This window comes from Setaria italica, chromosome VII, assembly GCF_000263155.2.
Source record: "Setaria italica strain Yugu1 chromosome VII, Setaria_italica_v2.0, whole genome shotgun sequence".
Taxonomy (NCBI): domain Eukaryota; kingdom Viridiplantae; phylum Streptophyta; class Magnoliopsida; order Poales; family Poaceae; genus Setaria; species Setaria italica.
In genome coordinates, this window is record NC_028456.1 from 29,315,853 (window position 1) to 29,334,934 (window position 19,082).

Below are 19,082 nucleotides of genomic sequence, written 5' to 3' on the forward strand. Positions count from 1 at the left end.
TCCATGATTTGACAATGTGCTGCTACAGTAAACATTTACTGATGATGGATTAATTAGGTTTAATAGATTATTCTCGTCGTTTAGCCTCAATTTATGCAATTAGTTTTATAATTAACTCATATTTAGTCCTCCTAATTAGCCTCCGAATATTCGATGTGACATGAACTAAACTTTACCTTGACGAACCGAACGCCCCAGAGAAGGATTGCACGGATCCTAAAAGACTACATGAAAGCCATATAGGTTTCCCTATTGGGCTTGGCCCCTCTCGTTTTGGCCTGACAATTGCCTAGGGGTAGTAATTGTTTTTCTTTGTTGGGGAGGCCATGGCTCCTGCCGGCCTCCCCTCAGTTCTGTCACTATGTCACTAGTAGAGAATAGAATTTCCATCCAAAAACATATATCTTGATGCTTTTTGGATCCGGAATTAAAAGAGTTTTAGTCCCGGGTCAAACGGCCACCACCGACGATGGGAGGTTTAATCCTGGTTGGTAATATCAACCGAGACTAAAGAGCCCCTTTAGTTCCGATTGTAACGGCCAGTTAGGATGAGGGAATCTGGTGGGGCGTTTAGTTCTGGTTGAAAACACCAATCGCGATTAAAGGCCATCCATTTAGTTCCGGTTGGAATTACCAACCGGGATTAAAGATTTCTTTGGCTGATCGATGTTATGATTTGGTAGCATAAAACACAGTGTATTGTAATAATTCCATTGGACTTTCCATGCAGCAAGCTTGTATTGCTAGAACAGCCCTAATATTGTTACAATGCTCCATTGTTTGGCACAATCACTAAAATTTCATTTATTTACAGCATGTGACTGGAAAACTCGCATAATCTTCAGAGTCAGCTTGAAACGCACACGTATGATAGATTATTAGATCTTCCATGCTTGAAAGCCAGCATAACTTGTACTGTCCCAATTGTAATAAAAACTTCTACTACTTTTGCAAACTACTTCTATCTTATCTTTACGTGATGACTGCAAAACTCATGTGGTTTTCAGATAAAGCTTTGCAAGCTGGTAAGCGTACGTTGCTCAACCAAGGCCATCCACCTGAACATTTATTCAAAGGAGGTAATATTGTTATTTCTGCCGTTCAAAACAAGCTGCAGCTTTGGATTGCTGATATTGTTGCTTCTCTGCAGTTTTTCCACTGAGGCTGTGCTAGCTTATAAATGCATACCAAGGTATCGACCACTTGAGAGAACTAGGATATCGGCTACCAAGGTAAACATGCACTGTGTTTCTTGCAGTTCAGATTAAGTCGCATCTTCTAGCTGCAGTTCTGATTGATTCTAAGGTATGGGGGAAGACCCCATCCACACCTTTGAACCTTGAAATTATTTATCATTAGATATGTGACTAGCTGTGCTGAGCTACTACAAGATGTTGCCATCAAGTTATTTTGTCCTAAGAGATCACTGTTTTTGACAGCCATGAAGCATTTGAGGTTTCAGGAGTCTCACCAAGAGTATGCCAATCCAGGAAATGGTTTGAAGAGGCCACGAACAACTGAGAACTTTGGTGAAGTCATGGTCTGGTTGGATCTTTCATTTATGTTATTGAGTTTTTTTTCTCTGAATTGTAATGAAATTTGTTTTGATCAGCACGCAAATACTAGCATGCAGAAATTGAAGGTGCACTGGCTGCTGTTATTATTTTTCAACTCTTGGCCACCAGGCATATGAAACGTACTACTACGACCTAGTTTGTGCCATGACTGCGTCTCTATTTAGCGTTTCTGAAATAGCATTTCTGCTTCTTTCACTTGGTGTGCTCTCGGTAGCAGGATGAAAATAAGATAGAACAAGTAATAAATTCAAAAGTGTGCTAGGAATCATACACAAAGATCATATGAACCCAATTCTAGACTTTAAGCAGCTGCATCTCCATGGTAGTAATCAAACCATCATGTTACAGAAGAACTTAGAGCTCATAGCAAAAAAAAAAAACATAAAACACATTAAGAAAAACTATACAACCAAATCTCGGCTTAACCAACCACCCTCAACCTGCCATAATCACACCCAACATTTGCACATTTATCTCAATTCTAGCAGCCCACAAAATAAATCCAAAGTCCAAATATTTCACAAGCATTTTTTTTCTTTGGCGATGATTCTCCAAGCTTCCATCTCGCTAAACTGGTATGACATCAATATTTGACGTATCTTCACATCTTAGAACTAGCCCGTCGATGTTCGTTGGGAGGACGCACTTGGCCCACTGGCAGCCAGTCGAGATGGGCTCCGATGGAGCAACTATCATCAACACATTGTCATTTCTTTGCACAACCCCCATCACACTCACAGTACTTCCTTCCTTAATGTAGCTGTAGGTAAAGGATGAAGCATGTGTTCATTTGTGAATATCATTAGGTCTAATGGTTAAAGATAAGGAGATAGTTTTCTTTCAAGTCTATTCCAAGTGCAAACAAGCAAGGAAACAAGTAGTACCCTTCTTTGAGGCGCATTATCCGATCGTCGCTTGAAAGGTTCCTTTCCCTCAGCCATCTCAAAAATTCTGGGGACATATCCTTGTTGTCAGGATTGATGTCAATAATAACAGATTCATCGACATAAGGGGTCACACGTGCACCATATCCTGTTTTCACCAATGCTCTAAGCCCAGATTGAAAATCTGAAATGTAGAAATCGACCGCATGTCGCTGCCAAAGTTACAGGAAAAATATCAGAGAACAAGGTCGGTTAAAGATCAAAATAACTGCAGATTTGTGTTTCCCAATTATGACTCAAAATATGACATTTCATGAAAAATACTCACCTCCATTGAGCGTAAACCCCAGGTAAAACGGCGATGCTCAGTGTTGGCAGCTTTGGAATCCCAACCCCTGTACTCATACAAGCTAGTAGAAGTGTACACACATCTTGGGACCCTTTGGAATGAGGACTCGAGGGGGAAATTTCCACAAGTAACGACCTGTGGATTTTAACATAGCCATTATTATCGTGCTAAATGATAAAACAAATCACTGTTTGAGAATGAAGCATGCCTTCAGGATATCTTTAGAAAAGAATATGCAGTGAATATACAGGTGAATATCTTATCCTCTAAATTAGAAAGAACTATCATTTGACTGGGAATACTAAATCAAAATGCCAGCCTGGTGATATTGCTAAATTATGTGCTAGTGCAGAAGACAAGTACTGATGTGACAGAAAATATGTAGGAATTTTTCTAGGATTAATGCACAGAATGTGTTAGATGTGTCAAGCCATGCACACTTCAAATGTCATGTTTCAGGGTAGCGTTATTTCCAACAGTGCAATAAAACTAACATAGGACAGCATTATCCTTATCCCCAACAATGCAACAAAACTAACATCTATGATGAATAAAGACACCTCACATAAATCAATTGAAGGATGCAAATGAGAACAAATCAATCAGCATTCTACGTACCCCTGTAACCTTTACATACTGTCCATCTTTGGCAGTTCTGAGATCAGCATCAGGATAGCGATTAACAAACCCAATAGCACCTCTCCTTCCCCAGCAAGCATTCCAGATTAACAGTGCAGCAACAAAACCAAATATCACCACAACAACTATTAGCAAAATCGCATTGTGAACAGCACCCAGAATGAAGCCACCAGCTATGAAACCCATCACGAAGAGCAGAATCACAGCCCAAAGTATTGGCTTTGGAAAGCTTCCCTGAATAGTGTATCCATCTTCAGTGTTGAGGTTAGTAACAGCTTGATTGTGAGCAAAGGAAGTGGCCCGCATTTTCATGGATGAAGCAGAATCAAGTGGCCCAGATACTTTTCTCGGAGCACCAGACGGATTCAATGGTCCTGAAGAGATAGGCCCAGATGTGATGAGCCCAGTTGTGGGAAGCACAGGAGGGAGAGGCCCTGAGTTCTGGCGAGCCATTGGGGTCACTCCCCCAGACTGGGGACCGGATGACCTCTTTGTTGGTTCTCCATGCTTATTAAGAGGTCCAGAGTTTGATTTTGCTCTGGCTGAACCGCCAGCACCAGGAACTGAAGACGAAAGTGAACCAGAGTAGTTGGACCGACCACCAGAATTGGATACAGGTCCTGAGTTGGAAGCAGCACCTCCAAATGAAGTATTCCTTGAAGGAGCGTTGCCTAGAGGGCCAGATTTTCTCGACTTTTCAACATGGAGATCAAACATCTTCCCCAGCTCTCCAGATTTCTTGATGTCACCGCCAGTATATGGCATCACATTGGAACAAATGGTCGGGGCCTTCTCCTTAGGTTGCTCAGGTCGACCAGAAACATACAGGCCATTGCTCAGCTGATGTGATGGAAACCTTGAACCCATACTCTGAAGCAGAAGATCAACTGTATCTCAAGTGTCCCACCAACCCACAGCTTGATTAAGTGAGTCTATATCTGGGTCTTGACATGCACAGCTGCCCTTCTCGCTGCAAAACCTACACCTTGCATGAGCTCCTGAAAGAATACATTGAATAAATCAATGGACAAACTTCTGGCACAATGTGATCACAGAAATACCATCTTACAAAATAGCATGTAGATAAGAGAAAATCAACGATGGCATGAATCCTTATCCCACAAATAATGAAAACAGATTATGAAATTGAAATTGGCAAGAAGATTTTAGGTGAAAGGTACTTAATAACTAGCCAGTAGCATATGGTAGATCTTTATATTTCTCGCATGACCAAATTAAAATTCACAGTTTGATCTTAATACTTCTGAGAAAGTGAGGAAAACAATTGGAACTTATATAAACTCTTCAAACAAAAGATAACTTAGCAAAGAGTAATTGGCATGGAAGCAAAAATTGTTGCTTTTGTCACAAGGATGAAACTATTAAACATCTTTTCTTTGAATGCCGTTTTGCTCGTGCTGTGTGGTCTGTTATATATGCGGCGTCAGGTTTATCTCAGCCTCGTAGTGTTTCTAACATGTTTGGAAGTTGGCTACGGGGTATTGGAAAAGATCTAGAGCTGCTAGTTCTGCTAGGGGCGGCTGCTACATGTTGGTCGTTATGGCTGTGCAGAAATGATATAATCTTTGGGAAAAAATATAACTCTTCTCCCCTGCAGGTTATTTTCTTGACTATACACTGGCTCCGCACGTGGGTTATATTACAGAAGCTGGCTTCACAAGACTTGGTTGTTGCAGCATCACTACGATTGGCGCAGGTGGTCAAGGAGTTATTTACCCAGGCACATGGTTGGCGGTCTAGTTTGAGGATTGACTGTCATTTAAGTGTTTGGGATATGATCTGTATTTTCTTTTTTAGGCTGTGTGCATCCCGCTATGCAGAGGTCAGGAGTGTTTTAAGGCATTGTATCAACTCAATGTAATGTTCTTGAAATTAATAAAACTTCCATTATCAAAATAAAAAAAAATATGGTCCAGCAAAACAGATTCACAAAATTGATGCGCACACTCATATATCTTTTGCTACAGAAATTAACAAATCTATTTGTGGCAACAGAGACTTTCAGAAAAATTTGTCTTCTAATGGCTAGTTTGCACAGACTTGTCTTTTCCCTAAAACTTCGGAACCACATTGCAGGAAACAAATTATGTTGCAGTTAAGGGTCATTATGTGTGGCAATAGAAAAGGAAATGACATAATTTCTGAAACCAAAATCTCATCAGGGAAAAGTACACACTTGACCAAACCTTACTGTCAGTAGTAACAAAAACATGCACTGAAGGAAACATTTCACATTATTAGCCCTATTATAAGTTTAGACAGTGAAAACATTATACAGACGAATGCTTTGCCAGAATAAAGTAGTACCCAACTCCACCTATATCAAGCTAAAGACAAACCCCAAAAACATGCAGAATTTATGGAGACGCCTCCCCTGAAATACTGGCCACTGACCACACCCAAGCCGATATATAAAAATCACAAAGTTTTGAGACAGGTGAAGGCATCATTAGAAAGAAGGGCGTGTCTCACGCAAAGTGAAATATGTTCTCCAATGATTTACCCAAGCGCGTCCCCTCAAATGTACAGAAATTTTGGCACCGACACTGTCAGATCCCAGATGAAGCTTAAAGTTTCAGCAAAGAACTCAGCGCTCACACTTGCCGACATAATAACTTACTGCCCCAACTATCGACTAGCATCCGCTTTGGATACGATGATTATATGAACCAGTAAAAGGATCTGTCAGCAAGAGGTTCAGTTGCCTGAAACCCCCTAAAATGAGCAAATCCGCAATAAACCGCATTCTATCCCACAAAGAGATATTTGGATTGAGGCTCAGAGCTATGGCGTCCTTACCAAAAAAAGAGAAATTAAAAAAATATCCATATGGACTTCCAGTACAACCGAGTCCAGGGAGGGGACAAGAACAACGAGCAAGACTACAGACGAAGCAAGGGAGGCGCTGCTGCAGCGAAAGGACGCCTGGATCTGGACCGACGCGCGGTCGTCGCCGAGGGCGGCTGGAGGAATGGCGGCCTCCTAGGCTCGGTTGGTGAGGGGCGAACCGAAGCCTCGAAGTGGCCCAAGAGCAGATCCGAACCCAGGCACCGACGAGCCTCCCGAAATCTCACCGCGTTCTAGCTCCACCGACACAACGGGAACCCAAGCACCGCATTGCCGCACCCGCAGATTGGCCTCCACCGCCCGCCTAGATCCCAACAGCCGCCGAAGCAGCCACCTCCCGATGCGAGAGCTCGCTCCCAAGTGAGCAGGAAATCGCCGGGACGAAAAGAAGAGCAAGCGGGATTGAGGCGGGGTGGAGGGAGAGGGAAACATCTCCGCGTACCTCGAGAGAATGGCAAGCACGTCGCGCTGCTGCCCCGCCTGGTTTTGGGTCCTCCGCTTTTTTTTTTCTTCCCTCGGCGAGTAGACTCTGCTCGTGCGGTGGCGGCGGAATGGGGGGAGGTGGAGGTGGGCGGAGGAGAGAGCAAGCGCGCAGTAGGGGAGGGAAGCAGACAGGGAAGAGGAGCTGGGGGGAGGGGAGAGAGAATAAAGGGGGAGGTGGTCAGGTGGAGATGGAGGAGAGAGAAAATAATGGAGAGGGAGGATGAGAGAGGGGGGTGGAGTGGGGGTGCTGGGAGGGAGCACACACCTTTCAGCTTCTCTGTCTGTTACAACAGTCAGTCTCCCTCTCTCTCTTCTTCTTCTCCGTGATCTTCTCTCTCCTCTCCTCATAATGGTGGCACCATTAACTGTAACACTCTGTTTACTGCCCGCTAATGTCGCGGGCGAGAAATGACGATAATGCCCTTGGGGCTCGAAAGAAATCTTCCCCACGCCCGCACAAGGGACAGGGTCTTATAAATATGGAAAACTAAACAAAAAGTAACCAAAAATTCAGAAATGCTAAAAATGTTCGGTTTGGATACAGGAATTCACGTAAATTTACACGGGAATTCTGAAATAAGCAGTTTAATTAGTTTCCGTATGAAATGGAAAAAAAATACTATGAATTTACTCTAATCAGGACATGAAACCATAATAGTGTTGATTTCTATTATAACTCAAAAAAAAAGGCAAAACGTGGTTAGGTCCGGGAAATCTGGTCGCTCTCCGTGGTGCATGCAATTGCGGCAGTGTCAATTGAGTAGGTGGCGGCGTGGCGCTGGCCATTAACGAGATGACTGTGACGGAGCATGCTGCCGTTTTCATTTCGCTGGTGCCCGGCGGCCTGTTGCTCCGCTGCGACCGCGGTCAGTGGAGTGGCTGCCATCATTTTCATCTCCCCCCTTTCTTTTTGCTAGTTGCTACCATCGTTTTCACCATCTCTGGAGTACCTTGTTTCCTACGTAATCGCAAAAAAAGAAGAAGAAGTCTACATTCCCCGTGCCTTATTCAGCTGTGCCATTTTTTTAAAAAAAAAAAGATCTTGTGACATGGTAACTGATGAATCTTGGTTATTCAAGGACAGGGACTAGTAGCACTCTGCATCGAGATCGCTGACGTAGGTGCCTGCCATACTGTGCCTTGACTGCAACAGGATGAATATAATCCAGCTGCAGCTAACCGCAGCAACGGCCCGTAATCAATCGGTAATCGCTTGCAAGGAACCGTCTGAGGCACCGCAAACCTGCCGGGTTACACTCCGCCGGTCTCTTGAGTAGGTTGCAATCGAAGCATGCCAAGAACAACGTCACATCATCGCCGGAGCCCTGTGGTACGCGACTACGCGCCCAGATTCACCCGGCCGCAGCGGCCTCGATCTCGCGGGGTGCCGTCTCTTTCCCGCACGACCCGCGCGGGATCGGGCGCGGAGAAGAGAACTGAACGGACGATGGAAACGATCGGGCCGGCCGGCCAGGGCAAGTTGCGGCCGCGTGCATGATTAGCGAGGGAATTATGCGTGCGGGCGGGCGTGGGTTGCTGGTAACCAACGGTCGGGTCGGCCTCGGCTCCCCGCCGACGCAGGCAGGCAGGCAGGCGCGTCCGGTGGCTTGGTGGTTGATGCGGCAGGGAGAGGGAGGCGGGCGGAGGCAATGCATGCATGCATGCAGCTCGGACGAATCGATCCCTCCCCAACTGCTGAAATCTAGCCAGCTCCGATCCCGGCGTGCGTGACAACTGACGTTGGCAATCATGCTCTCTGCTCTGATGGAGTGGAGGAGGAACCTCTGGCCGGCTTTGTCTCTCCTCTGCTCGTGTGTTGCTTCTGTCTCTGTTATCTCTAGTTCTCTGTCTACTACACTGTTGCTGGTTCGTCTTCGACCTGGTGGGCAGACAAAGATTTAAAGGCAACTGAAAACTCCGCGAGCAGGAATGGATCCTCTCTCTCCTCTTTTTCTTACCAGCAAGAATATTCAGATCGAACTTAGAGCAATAAATCGAATGTGCGGAGGGTCTTGCAATGGAGGTAGGAGCTTCAAGCTGCCTTAGGAGATAGGACTGTTGGAGGTTGAATGAAGTCCACATGGTAGGGGGTGCATGCATGCATGTGTGGGGGACCCAGCAGCAACCTCCTCCCCCTATACCCCTCATGCATGAGCATGAGTTTGAGCTTGAGCATGGCCTGGTTGGTGCCACCTAATTTGGCATCATCTCCCTTCAAACCAGTCCAGCCCCCACGCACGCACAATGCCACAAACACAATGCAAGCAAAAAAGAACATATGGATATAGTATCTTGGAATGGGAGACATTGAGAGTAGAGGATTTACAGATTAGCTTGGTGCTCTCTGCCTCTCTGGCTTCAGGCTTCTTGAGTTCTTGATCAAGACAGGTGATTTGTGTTTGTTGTTTCGAGGACTCCAAGATGTCTCACACCCAACCACACAACGCCACAATAAGATTGATGCACCCATATGCATGGTGGATAGAATCATGAAAAGGATTTGGCCGGTGTCCTTGTTTCGAGCTCGGTCTCATGATAGCCGTCGTCCTTCTCCTTTGCTTTGTGCTGTGTTGTTCCTCTCCAAATGAACCATGCATAAAGGAAATCCAAGCTATAATTTGCTATATTTTACAGCCAAACGATGAACAGGTTACTCGAAAAATGATGAAATGGCCGTACCATCCCACTCCCTCCGTTCCAAATTATAGGTCATTTTGGCTTTATTAGATTCATAGACTTTGTTATTCACTTAGATATACCTCGTGTCTAGATGCATAATAATATCTATGCATCTTAAAAAAAGTTAAAACGACTTATAATTTGGGATGAATGGAGTACGGAATCGGATCGGAAAAGGGAACAAAGATCGGTCTCATAATTAACCATGAAGTTCGCCTGTGATTATATAATCTCCTTCCAGCTTCTTTTTCCTTTGCTTTTGCTTATTGAACAGGAAAACAAGTGGAGTAGAAAATAAAAAATGCACTGTTATAGTATATGGCGCACAACGACTCAGCAGCAGCAGCAGCAGTAGCCAGTACTCAGTAGTGATCATCAGCGTGCAGTCACGTCGTACATGTAGAGCATGCTGCTCATGATTCCAGCCACGATAAACGTGCAATCTGCAGAGTTGCGATAGGTTATATATATATATATACACATATATATTAAGTTGTAGGCTTGTAGCCGTATTTCCTTTCAAAAAAGTTTGTGGCCGTACATTCGCGCTTTGATTTTAAAAAAGTTTGTCACATCGAATGTTTGACACTAATTAGAAGTATTAAATCTCGACTAATTACAAAACTAATTACAGAACCTCACACCCTGATCTCGTGTAGCTAGCTAGCAACCTTTACTACAGTCTGACAACACATCTGGGTGAGGATGACCACGTCGATCGATACGATGCTCGCTCCAGCTGGAATAGCTGGGAGCTGGAACCTCGGAATGTGCTAACGTGATTGCCAAAGTTTGGAGCTAGCTTTACTCATGGCGGCCATATAGCTAACACACAGGTGACAGGCAGGTCGTCCAGTCACATTGCACACAGGAGAAGCTAGCTGCAGGCACGTACGGGCTGTACCTGTACGCATTGCTCGGATCCTGTCTGGCTAGTACCTGCTAAAACGTTGCTCTATTTAACTTGATTGCTGCTCATGCAAACAAAGCAAAAACATCCAATAAGTGTTGCAAAAAAGATGCTGCCACCGGACTATACACGCATGATCGCAGGAAATTGCTGTCAAACTTACTTGGTATATGTCCACGAAATTAAACATCATTTGGAACGCAAAAAAAATTTCACATGAATCAGCTGGTAGACAATTATTTGTACGTAGACTCTCTTTTTAAAAAAAAAGAAAAAGGAAAAGAGTGTGGCTTCGATCAGTACGCATATATATATATATATATATATATATATATATATATATATATATATATATATATATATATATATATATATATATGTTTTGTGCCGATGAAAGCTCTCACATGCATGTGACCGCGCCGCACGCCCAAAGAGGACGAGGTCGATCAGGAGGAGGAGGAGAAGAAGATAATGGACAGAGCTGCATGCAGGCCACCTCGTATACAGTATACGCACGTAGGGCGGTCGCGGTTGGTCCGACGACACGGCACATGCTGGTCGGTACTGCACGCACTGTGGCGCGCACCATGCCTTGTTTGCATTGCATGGCATAGATCGATGGATATGGGCCGTTTGTATGGACACGGGTGTACTTCTATACACCCAGCTAGCGCGATGTACGTGTCCTGTAGCTCGCACGCACGCCTGCCTCTGCCCAAGTGCACATGCATGCACGCTTGCTCCCACGAGTATAGTACGCACGCACACGTACGTCACGTCCTAGTACTGACCACACGTACACGCAACGGCCGGGTTAGGCTGAAACTGAATCCGAGGTGTGTGCTGCCTAGTCTGCTCCAGTCCATGGTTGATCTGGTGGTCATTTTTTAATTTTTTTTTTGTTTTGTTTGGGTAAACAACTTGATGGTTTGATGTAATGATGTCAAGTTTTGGGCCGGGTTCCCTTTTGTATTTCAAACTAGGAAATAAAGAGGGTTAGGTCACTAACTCTCTGCCCTAAAAGAAACTAAAGGAGGGTAGTATTTGTACTATATCAGTTATCAACAGGTGAAGGTGAGATCAATGCATGCTGGATGCCTTCATGTTGCATTGATCAGTACAAGAGTGTACGTCGATCTGTGATGTGATACAATTAAGCATGATATAAGAATGTTGCTTTGAGCTTTTTGTCGAGAGTTGATGAGTTGATTGCTTTCTTTTCCTTTTATTTTTTCACAAAAGAAAAAGGAATGCAAATAAATAAGTGTTGCTTGCTGATGAAGTGGAACTAGTAGTAGCTACGCCGGCCAATATGATTTAACTCCACGGCATTATTCGCTTCGACTGGATGATTAGCCCTGGTGCGCGTACCTTCTCCATAAAAGAAACATATATTTATTCGGATTCATCAGAATATAACTAGCAAGTAGCAACCGCGTACGTCCTCTCTCCCTGCAGATCATCGACGAGAAATTTGAAATTGTTGCAGGATATACAAATCAATCAAAGTCGATGTAGCTCATCAAAAGATTGAATTTTGTTTCAATTTCTGGGCAGCTGTCGCCATAAACCAAGGAAACACGAGGAGCTTAGGTCAAACTGAAGTGGGAAAAAAAAAAGAACAGAAGAGCACCAATGAACTTGTAGTCTCGTGAATTGAATCAACTTATTATTACCTATGATTATTCACCTTAGAATGATTCCTATATTATTAGTGCTTGTGTTTGTGGCCCGGCAGTATTGCAGAGGAACCACACACGTTTTCCGTAATCCAGCAATATTCAATCATGCACCGACGCCAAGTAAGTTACAATATCTACTGGTGCTGATCATCAGGCTCTGCGACGACCAACACACCATTTAATTATTTTATAATGGTAGGTTTTCTTCCCCAAAAGCTAGGCAACCACCACCCAGCATATGACACACGGGGGAGCTAGTCATTTAGAAGGAAATAAAAATTACCACTACAACGGTTACTGACTGCTTATCTGTTCATCTGTACATGTCTCAAGTGCATCTCTAACAAAAAAAGATGAGCATGTGTGAAGCTTGCTGACGAATCGATCAGAAGGTCTCCCCTTTGAAATGGACCGGCAAACGGCAATGCTATGGAAAGACCAGGTCACCGTTTACCCTTGAGTGCCCCAAGATCGTGCCGGTTGTGTTGCCAGAAACACACAAGCAGAAAGGTCAAGGAGGTAGATACCAGAGACAATTGAAATTTTACTGTCAGAGCGAGCTAACCAAGAACAGACAAGCCAAGGAGCAGCCCATCTTGTGGCTGTAAAAAAAGGCTACATGCAGGTTCTGCCTGGAGATCGATAAGTTTTCACTCGTGCAGCTATTTTATCTCGATCGAGGCTACAAACCGAGCGCAAGAACAGGGAGGGGGTCACATGCGGCGATGCCCCATCGTCAAATAATTTGATGGCTACCTCAGGAAAAGGACAGATGAGGGGGGGCGCCAACTAACCATGGCTGGTGATGCTCAAACGCTGCAAGCTATAGCCTTCAGCAGACATCTGCAGGTACATGTTCAGACTACAGTTAGTTCAAACTTTTAAAAGATAATGTTTTTGTTGCATTTTTCATATATAAGCTAGTTGGTAAAAGCTTTAGGATGTGAGTAGAGGTTTGCCTCCAATTGCCATTTAAAAGAGCAAATTGTAGACAAGCTATAAGCTGCAAGTGTTGCTGCAGGAGTAGAATATGTTAACTGTCTCTAAAAAAAAAAGAAAGATTCAGGATGTGACTAGAGATGGGTCCATTTCAAGATGTTTGTGATAAAAGGGAAAAGCGATATAGGATTAACAAAAAAACTGTCGGAAGGTAGGTAGGGAGAAGAGGAAAGCCCCGCGGGAACAGCTATGCCAGGTGCAAATTTTGAATTGATTGGCTGGCTCCGCCATCCTACAAAACGATAGAACAGGGACTGCTCTACGGCACATGCAGGCGATGCGACCCGTTGAAAAAGATTTGCAGGGGGCGGAGACAGATAAGACACGAGTTAGCTAGTCTCCATTGCCTTGGTTGCGTACACGCAATATTATACACATGCGAATGCAAGGCTACCAATGCTATGCGTTGGAAAAGGGCCTTCTCATCAAGTCTATACACATGTACTGCCACTAGTGCAGTGCATGTACCCAAATCTTCATATTTTGTAGCTAACCAAATTGGTTGGCTATGCTAGCTTTTGCAAGTCACTGGGCTCAATTAGGAACCAGAAGTGTGGCTGTAGGCCCGTGGCAAATGTGAACCTATTGGGGGATGGGAAGCACTGGCCGACGACACACTGAAGACAGAGTACTGACAGGACAGGACTAGATTAACAAGGACATTAGCTGTGGATTATTGTAGGCAATGAACCATCAGTCCACTAGATGGACAAGCAAGAAAACACCAGTGCGAAGGTGTGCTGCTGTGGGGCTGGAGTTCTTTTAAACTTTATAGGGGTGGCATTATATTTAATCATAGTAGCATAGGACAACAGGGTGATGTACTGATGTCCCAGTTTTTTCTTCTCCCGGTCTTGAAAAAATGATGACAGAAACCAAACATTGGACCAACGCCACCGAACCAAACCTCACTATGAGAGAAAATGAGCGGGAGGGCAACTAATAAAGAACCAAAACCACGGCCGTTCGTGCTCAATTGTGATCGACATGCTCCTGCTGCTGAGGGTCCACCCCTCGAACCATTTGGCTTTCATGTACCCTGCATGAGCTTCTTTTGCAGATCTTTCGCCATTGCACACTCGAGACGGTTCAAACCATGGGCTTTGGTCGCGCTCCATGATTGGAGCAACAACTAAAGAGGAAAGCCAGGACGGCGACGCTGCAAGGGAACATGGCACGAGCAGCTCCCTAGCGAGCTAGGGAGCTCAGGCCATTAGCTATTAGCACGCCCATGCTGCAGCTATGCGTGGTGTGCCGCTACAAGGAGATCGAAATGCTAGAGATGGGTGATATGTGCATTACTAACCTCCTTGGCATAAGAATCTATCATCATCACATTTTTATGGCGGTCAGCAAATCATTATCGTCACAGGAGCTACAAGATGCAACAACAATAAACGTGACCTCTTCAAAAAAGAAAAAAATGTAGAATCCTAAAAGAGGAGGTCTTCCACTTATGCAGAATCCTTTCAGTCGGCAAGGCAGAGACGGGCAAGGCACCTCACCTCAGTTTTCAACGCCGACCGGCTCTGCACCAACCGCGACGTTTACACACCTGGTACGCGTTGCTACTTCACGAGCCAGCGTGTCACATTCGATTGGGTGAAGAATCACATTCATATGGAATTTAGTTATGGTTTCTGTACAATCAGATACTCGGGTGAGCAGGAGCAACAGGGTGCTGTAGCTACCAAACATATGGCATTCCTTCAAGGCACACATGATAGGCCCAGCAGGGCTATAACTCCGGATTACGTGTCCAGCTACGACCAAAGTTTCTAGGAGCTCGTCATTGCACAGGCGCAAGCTACGACCAAAGGTGAAGTTGAGAGTTCAGGCCTGTCCAAACCAAATGGTTCCAAACGGAGAAGCAATATTGGTTCGGCGAATCACTTCATTCCAGATGAGTGGTCCATCACGAGCTTTGATGCGACGGATCCATCACTAATGTTTATATACTGATCTTTTTTATATACTAATCATGTGTATATAAAACATGAAATGATGATCAATTAACCCGTTTCATTCAGGGTTACCATATCCTGAAAAATCAAGGGTCCTGGACCAGAAACACTTGAGATCAACGGCCAAAGCTGCCGTCTCAGTAGGAACTTGGAGTAACACTCAAGGAACAAATGGACGTTACACATCGAGGGCTGTCATGTGCCACAACTGTTAAAGCCCAGAGCATGTTTTTATTCAAAAGGAAAAACATGGTACTAGGACTATTACATCAAGCATCGCAGCTACTGGGAATCTTACATTATACACCCCCCATGTCCAGGTGCTAGTGCACCAGGTTCTGCGAAATACAAAGGATTACATTCGTGGCATTTGGCCGGCAGTGCGCAAGCATCATATTCCAGCGAAGAGATGGAAGAGGAAGATTCGTTGTTTCTGGGCTCCCTAGCTTCTATATGTACAACCATCAGTGGTGTTTCACAGCTCCGAGCTGCCACCTCTTGGGAGCCTACACAACAAAAATATCAAGCCCGGATTAGTCAATAACTCACTATACTGTTAGTAGGTGCATTTCAACTACAATCTCAGACAGTTCTTTTTTATAACAGGAAGCCACTTCAGAAAGGTAGCTCAAAAGCTGATCTTTCGCTGCTGAAGGGCAAAGTTATTTTGGGATATGTTAAGCATGGGTGAAAATTGTGGTGGCAAATTATTTCGTGATAATGCAAGCATGGGCAAAACTATGGCCTCAAAATACAGCCATGGTGTAAAAATAAAGTGAACATCAGATATTTACTTGACAAAAGAAAATCAACATACCCTGGGTACACTGGTAAAGTAGCATAGATGGATTAGCTTTCCTCATCATCAGTTTGCGTCGCATCATTCCTTGGTCTCTTCACAGGATGTGAAAATTTTCCTTTAAAGAATATGAATTTTTTAGACTAAATAATGCTGAGAGTAGAGCAAAATGAAGAACCAATTGAAGCCTAGTAATATCATGGCAGTCTAAGTGCAGAGCCAAGATCCTGACAGTCCAAAAGAAAAGGAAAGGCTTTGTTGGAGCAGCTTAAGTAATCAGGATGAGTTTAGAAATTTAAACACCATAAAATTCAGTTCTTTTCAAATCAAAACCAAATAGATCTACCAAATGTATGTATATTTCTTGACAGACACAAGAATAATGCTGCCTAGAAACACAGCCAAACAATCAACTCCTGACTAACAGAACAATTGTCCTGAAAAATGCAATCTTTACTGGTAATACATTGAAATATGACCCAAGTCCTACATGCAACAAGGACTACCTAACCAACCCACCCATCCCCGCATGCAATTGGAGCAACCAAGATCAATCTGAGACAACCAAATCACTATTATCTCAGTATCTTACCAATAACTTGTGCTTAGCTCATCCCACATGGTACTGAAACCACGACCTGCCCAACATGACATTTCTGGCCCAATACAGTTCACAGTTTGGACCTAAGGAGAGTAAAAGTTCTGGATGGATTTTAAACCCAACAAAATAATTTTTGTCAAGGTTGGCCCCGAACAGAAAAACAACCAATTCGACCTAGCTTGTCAAACCAATTTTCCCTTCAATTCTCATTTTGACTCAGTAACTAGCAATCAATTCTTGAAACCAAGAGAGGTTTAAAGCTCTACACCGTGCTTTGTTACCAGCAACTTGAAAGATCAAACAGGAAGATGACTAAGTATCCTACCGCAGGAAAACCAACATAAACGGACATATACTGGAAGGAACACTATATGCTTTTTCCTATACTTCTTAGGGGTTCCTGACATAGCTCTGCTTTATACATCAAATACTAGGAGTCACATATCGATAATTTTTTTAATGCAAAATTGGGTGCAAGTGTCTTGTTTTGCGGAAAACTTGTGAGGATATAAAACAAACCTGCATAAAAAAGTTAACCAGCTAGACAATCATGATATCATGCATACAAAAAGCAAAGGAACCTCTGGTCATAAAACCAAAGTAAAAGGATGAAAAGGGATCATCTAATGCTTAAGCTTGTTCAACTTCGACCAACAAAGGAAAGAAAAAAAGAGAATACCACAGGCAGAGCAGTAAAATGTAAATAGAACTGGTAAGTATATGTTGTTTCTAACTTCCTAGACCTCAAAATTCAGGCTAATGATTATGGATAAAAAGTGAGTTTCTTTATATCTCTCAGAACTGATCATTACAATATGGCAGAACGTGTTTCATACTAGTGGAATCACTGATACCCTAAAGGGATGTCATTGCCATAAAGTCATGAATGAAGTACCAAATCTCCCCTGAACATTTCATAAGGATTGACGTGACATACCAATTACCATCACGCACAGTTCAACACAATATTCACATGTATACACTAGGACTACAAGGTTATCTCTTCCGTATCAATTTACGAAAGAACCTAGTAAAATTCTAAGAACCTATTACGTGGCACATAAACAGTTACAAAAGCATAAGTATTAACATGAGAAGTTAAGCCAGAAAATTATTATCCACATAAACAAAAACGAGGAACTTGTGGGATACACCTTCCAGTCTTCCATCAAAAACCCAAATGCCAGAAGCCATAATATGGAACAAATATGTTGTTTTTCCCACAACAATTCGAAATCCTAAACAGACTACTTATAGCCTATTTAGAGCATCTCCAGCAGTCTCCCAATAAATGTTTCCCAATAAATAGTCAATAGGGATATCCCAAAATCCATTTCACTGTTATTGGGAGAGTTACTTTTGCAGTCTCCCAATAATCTCATCCCAATCCAACTACCGTATTGGGAGAGTTAGAGCATCTCCAGCAGTCTCCCTTTCCCCAATACAACTACCATATTGGGAGAGTTGATAAGAAAATAGCGCTCCACCAGTCTCCCTTTACCTTTACCTTTTCCCAATAATTATTGGGACAACCCAATAATTCACCTCAACTCTCCCTAAATAAAGGAGCTGTGACTCTCCCAATACGGTAGTTGGATTGGGATGAGATTATTGGGAGACTGCAAAAGCAACTCCCCCAATAATGGTGAAAGTGATATTGGGACATCCCTATTAACTAGTTATTGGGAAATATTTATTGGGAGTGTTGGGGTGAATTATTGAGTTGTCCAATAATTATTGGGAAAAGGGAAAAGTAAAGGAAACTACTGGAGCACTAGTTTTTTACGAACACTCCCAAGACGGTAGTTGGATTGGGGAGAGGGAGACTGCTGGAGATGCTTACCAACTAACGTAAACACTGCATTCAGCTAATGTGTACACATAGATACCCAAAGTTTCAAGCATAACTTCCCCACGAGAGTTCCGATTTACCGTGATTCACCGCCGACTCAAACAATGGAACCCTAACGACATCATCATTCCGCAATCAAAATGAAATGGTACCTTAATCCATCTCACCTTCGACAAAGTAAGCCGCGGACGGCCACCCCCGCACTGTGGTGAAGCTCATCGCTTCCTCCGCCGTCATCGCCGTGGCACCCCTCGCGGTGTGAACGGCCGCGCCGAGGAGGTCGGCCACCCCGAGCGGCCGCGGCATCGGCGGCACCCAGTAGGATGCCCCCGGCACGAAGGGGAGCCAGTCGGGCGCCGCCCGCCGCACGAGCACCCCGTGGATGGCGTCCTCCAGGCGCCGCATCCCCATCTGCGCCTGCACCTTGGCGGAGTCGCCCGCGCCTCCCCCTCCCGATGAAGAGGACGGGGATTCCTCGGAGAGGTCTATCTCGACGAACTCCACCTTGGCCGACAGCGCACGGGAGGTGCGGTGGCGGAGGGCGGAGGAGAGCCCGGCCGCGGCGCGGGGCAGGGTTAGGGTTCGCGCGGCGAGGAGGCGAGCCAGAGCCATGGTGTGCGAGAGCGTAGCCGGAGAAAGAATTTCGATGGTGCTAATGGAAGGGTCGAGAGGGGACGCGAGAGCGAGACGAAGCCACGAAGGGGACGGAGATAGGGGCACGCAATTACGCTACACCGATGACGTGTAGCATTCCCATTCGCGGAGATTAGCAATGTGGGGCCAACGTGTCAGTGAG

The 19,082-nt window shown here is 44.4% G+C and overlaps 2 protein-coding genes across 2 annotated transcripts; both read right to left on the bottom strand.

Moving 5' to 3' along the window:
• Positions 1-1,858: 1,858 nt before the first annotated feature.
• On the bottom strand, positions 1,859-7,043 carry LOC101754013 (uncharacterized membrane protein At1g16860). The gene is made up of 5 exons (XM_004976676.2): positions 6,760-7,043; positions 3,429-4,447; positions 2,790-2,945; positions 2,462-2,673; positions 1,859-2,337 (listed from the first exon to the last, which is right to left on the bottom strand). Exons 2-5 carry the CDS (start codon positions 4,314-4,316, stop codon positions 2,145-2,147), a joined length of 1,449 nt encoding a protein of 482 aa, XP_004976733.1. The 5' UTR covers positions 4,317-4,447; positions 6,760-7,043; the 3' UTR covers positions 1,859-2,144.
• Positions 7,044-15,132: 8,089 nt separating this feature from the next.
• LOC101754407 lies at positions 15,133-18,977 on the bottom strand. Its single transcript, XM_004976677.3, has 3 exons — positions 18,454-18,977; positions 15,852-15,951; positions 15,133-15,540 (listed from the first exon to the last, which is right to left on the bottom strand). The coding sequence occupies exons 1-2, from the start codon at positions 18,896-18,898 to the stop codon at positions 15,884-15,886; spliced, it is 513 nt and encodes a 170-aa protein (XP_004976734.1). The 5' UTR covers positions 18,899-18,977; the 3' UTR covers positions 15,133-15,540; positions 15,852-15,883.
• Positions 18,978-19,082: the final 105 nt, after the last annotated feature.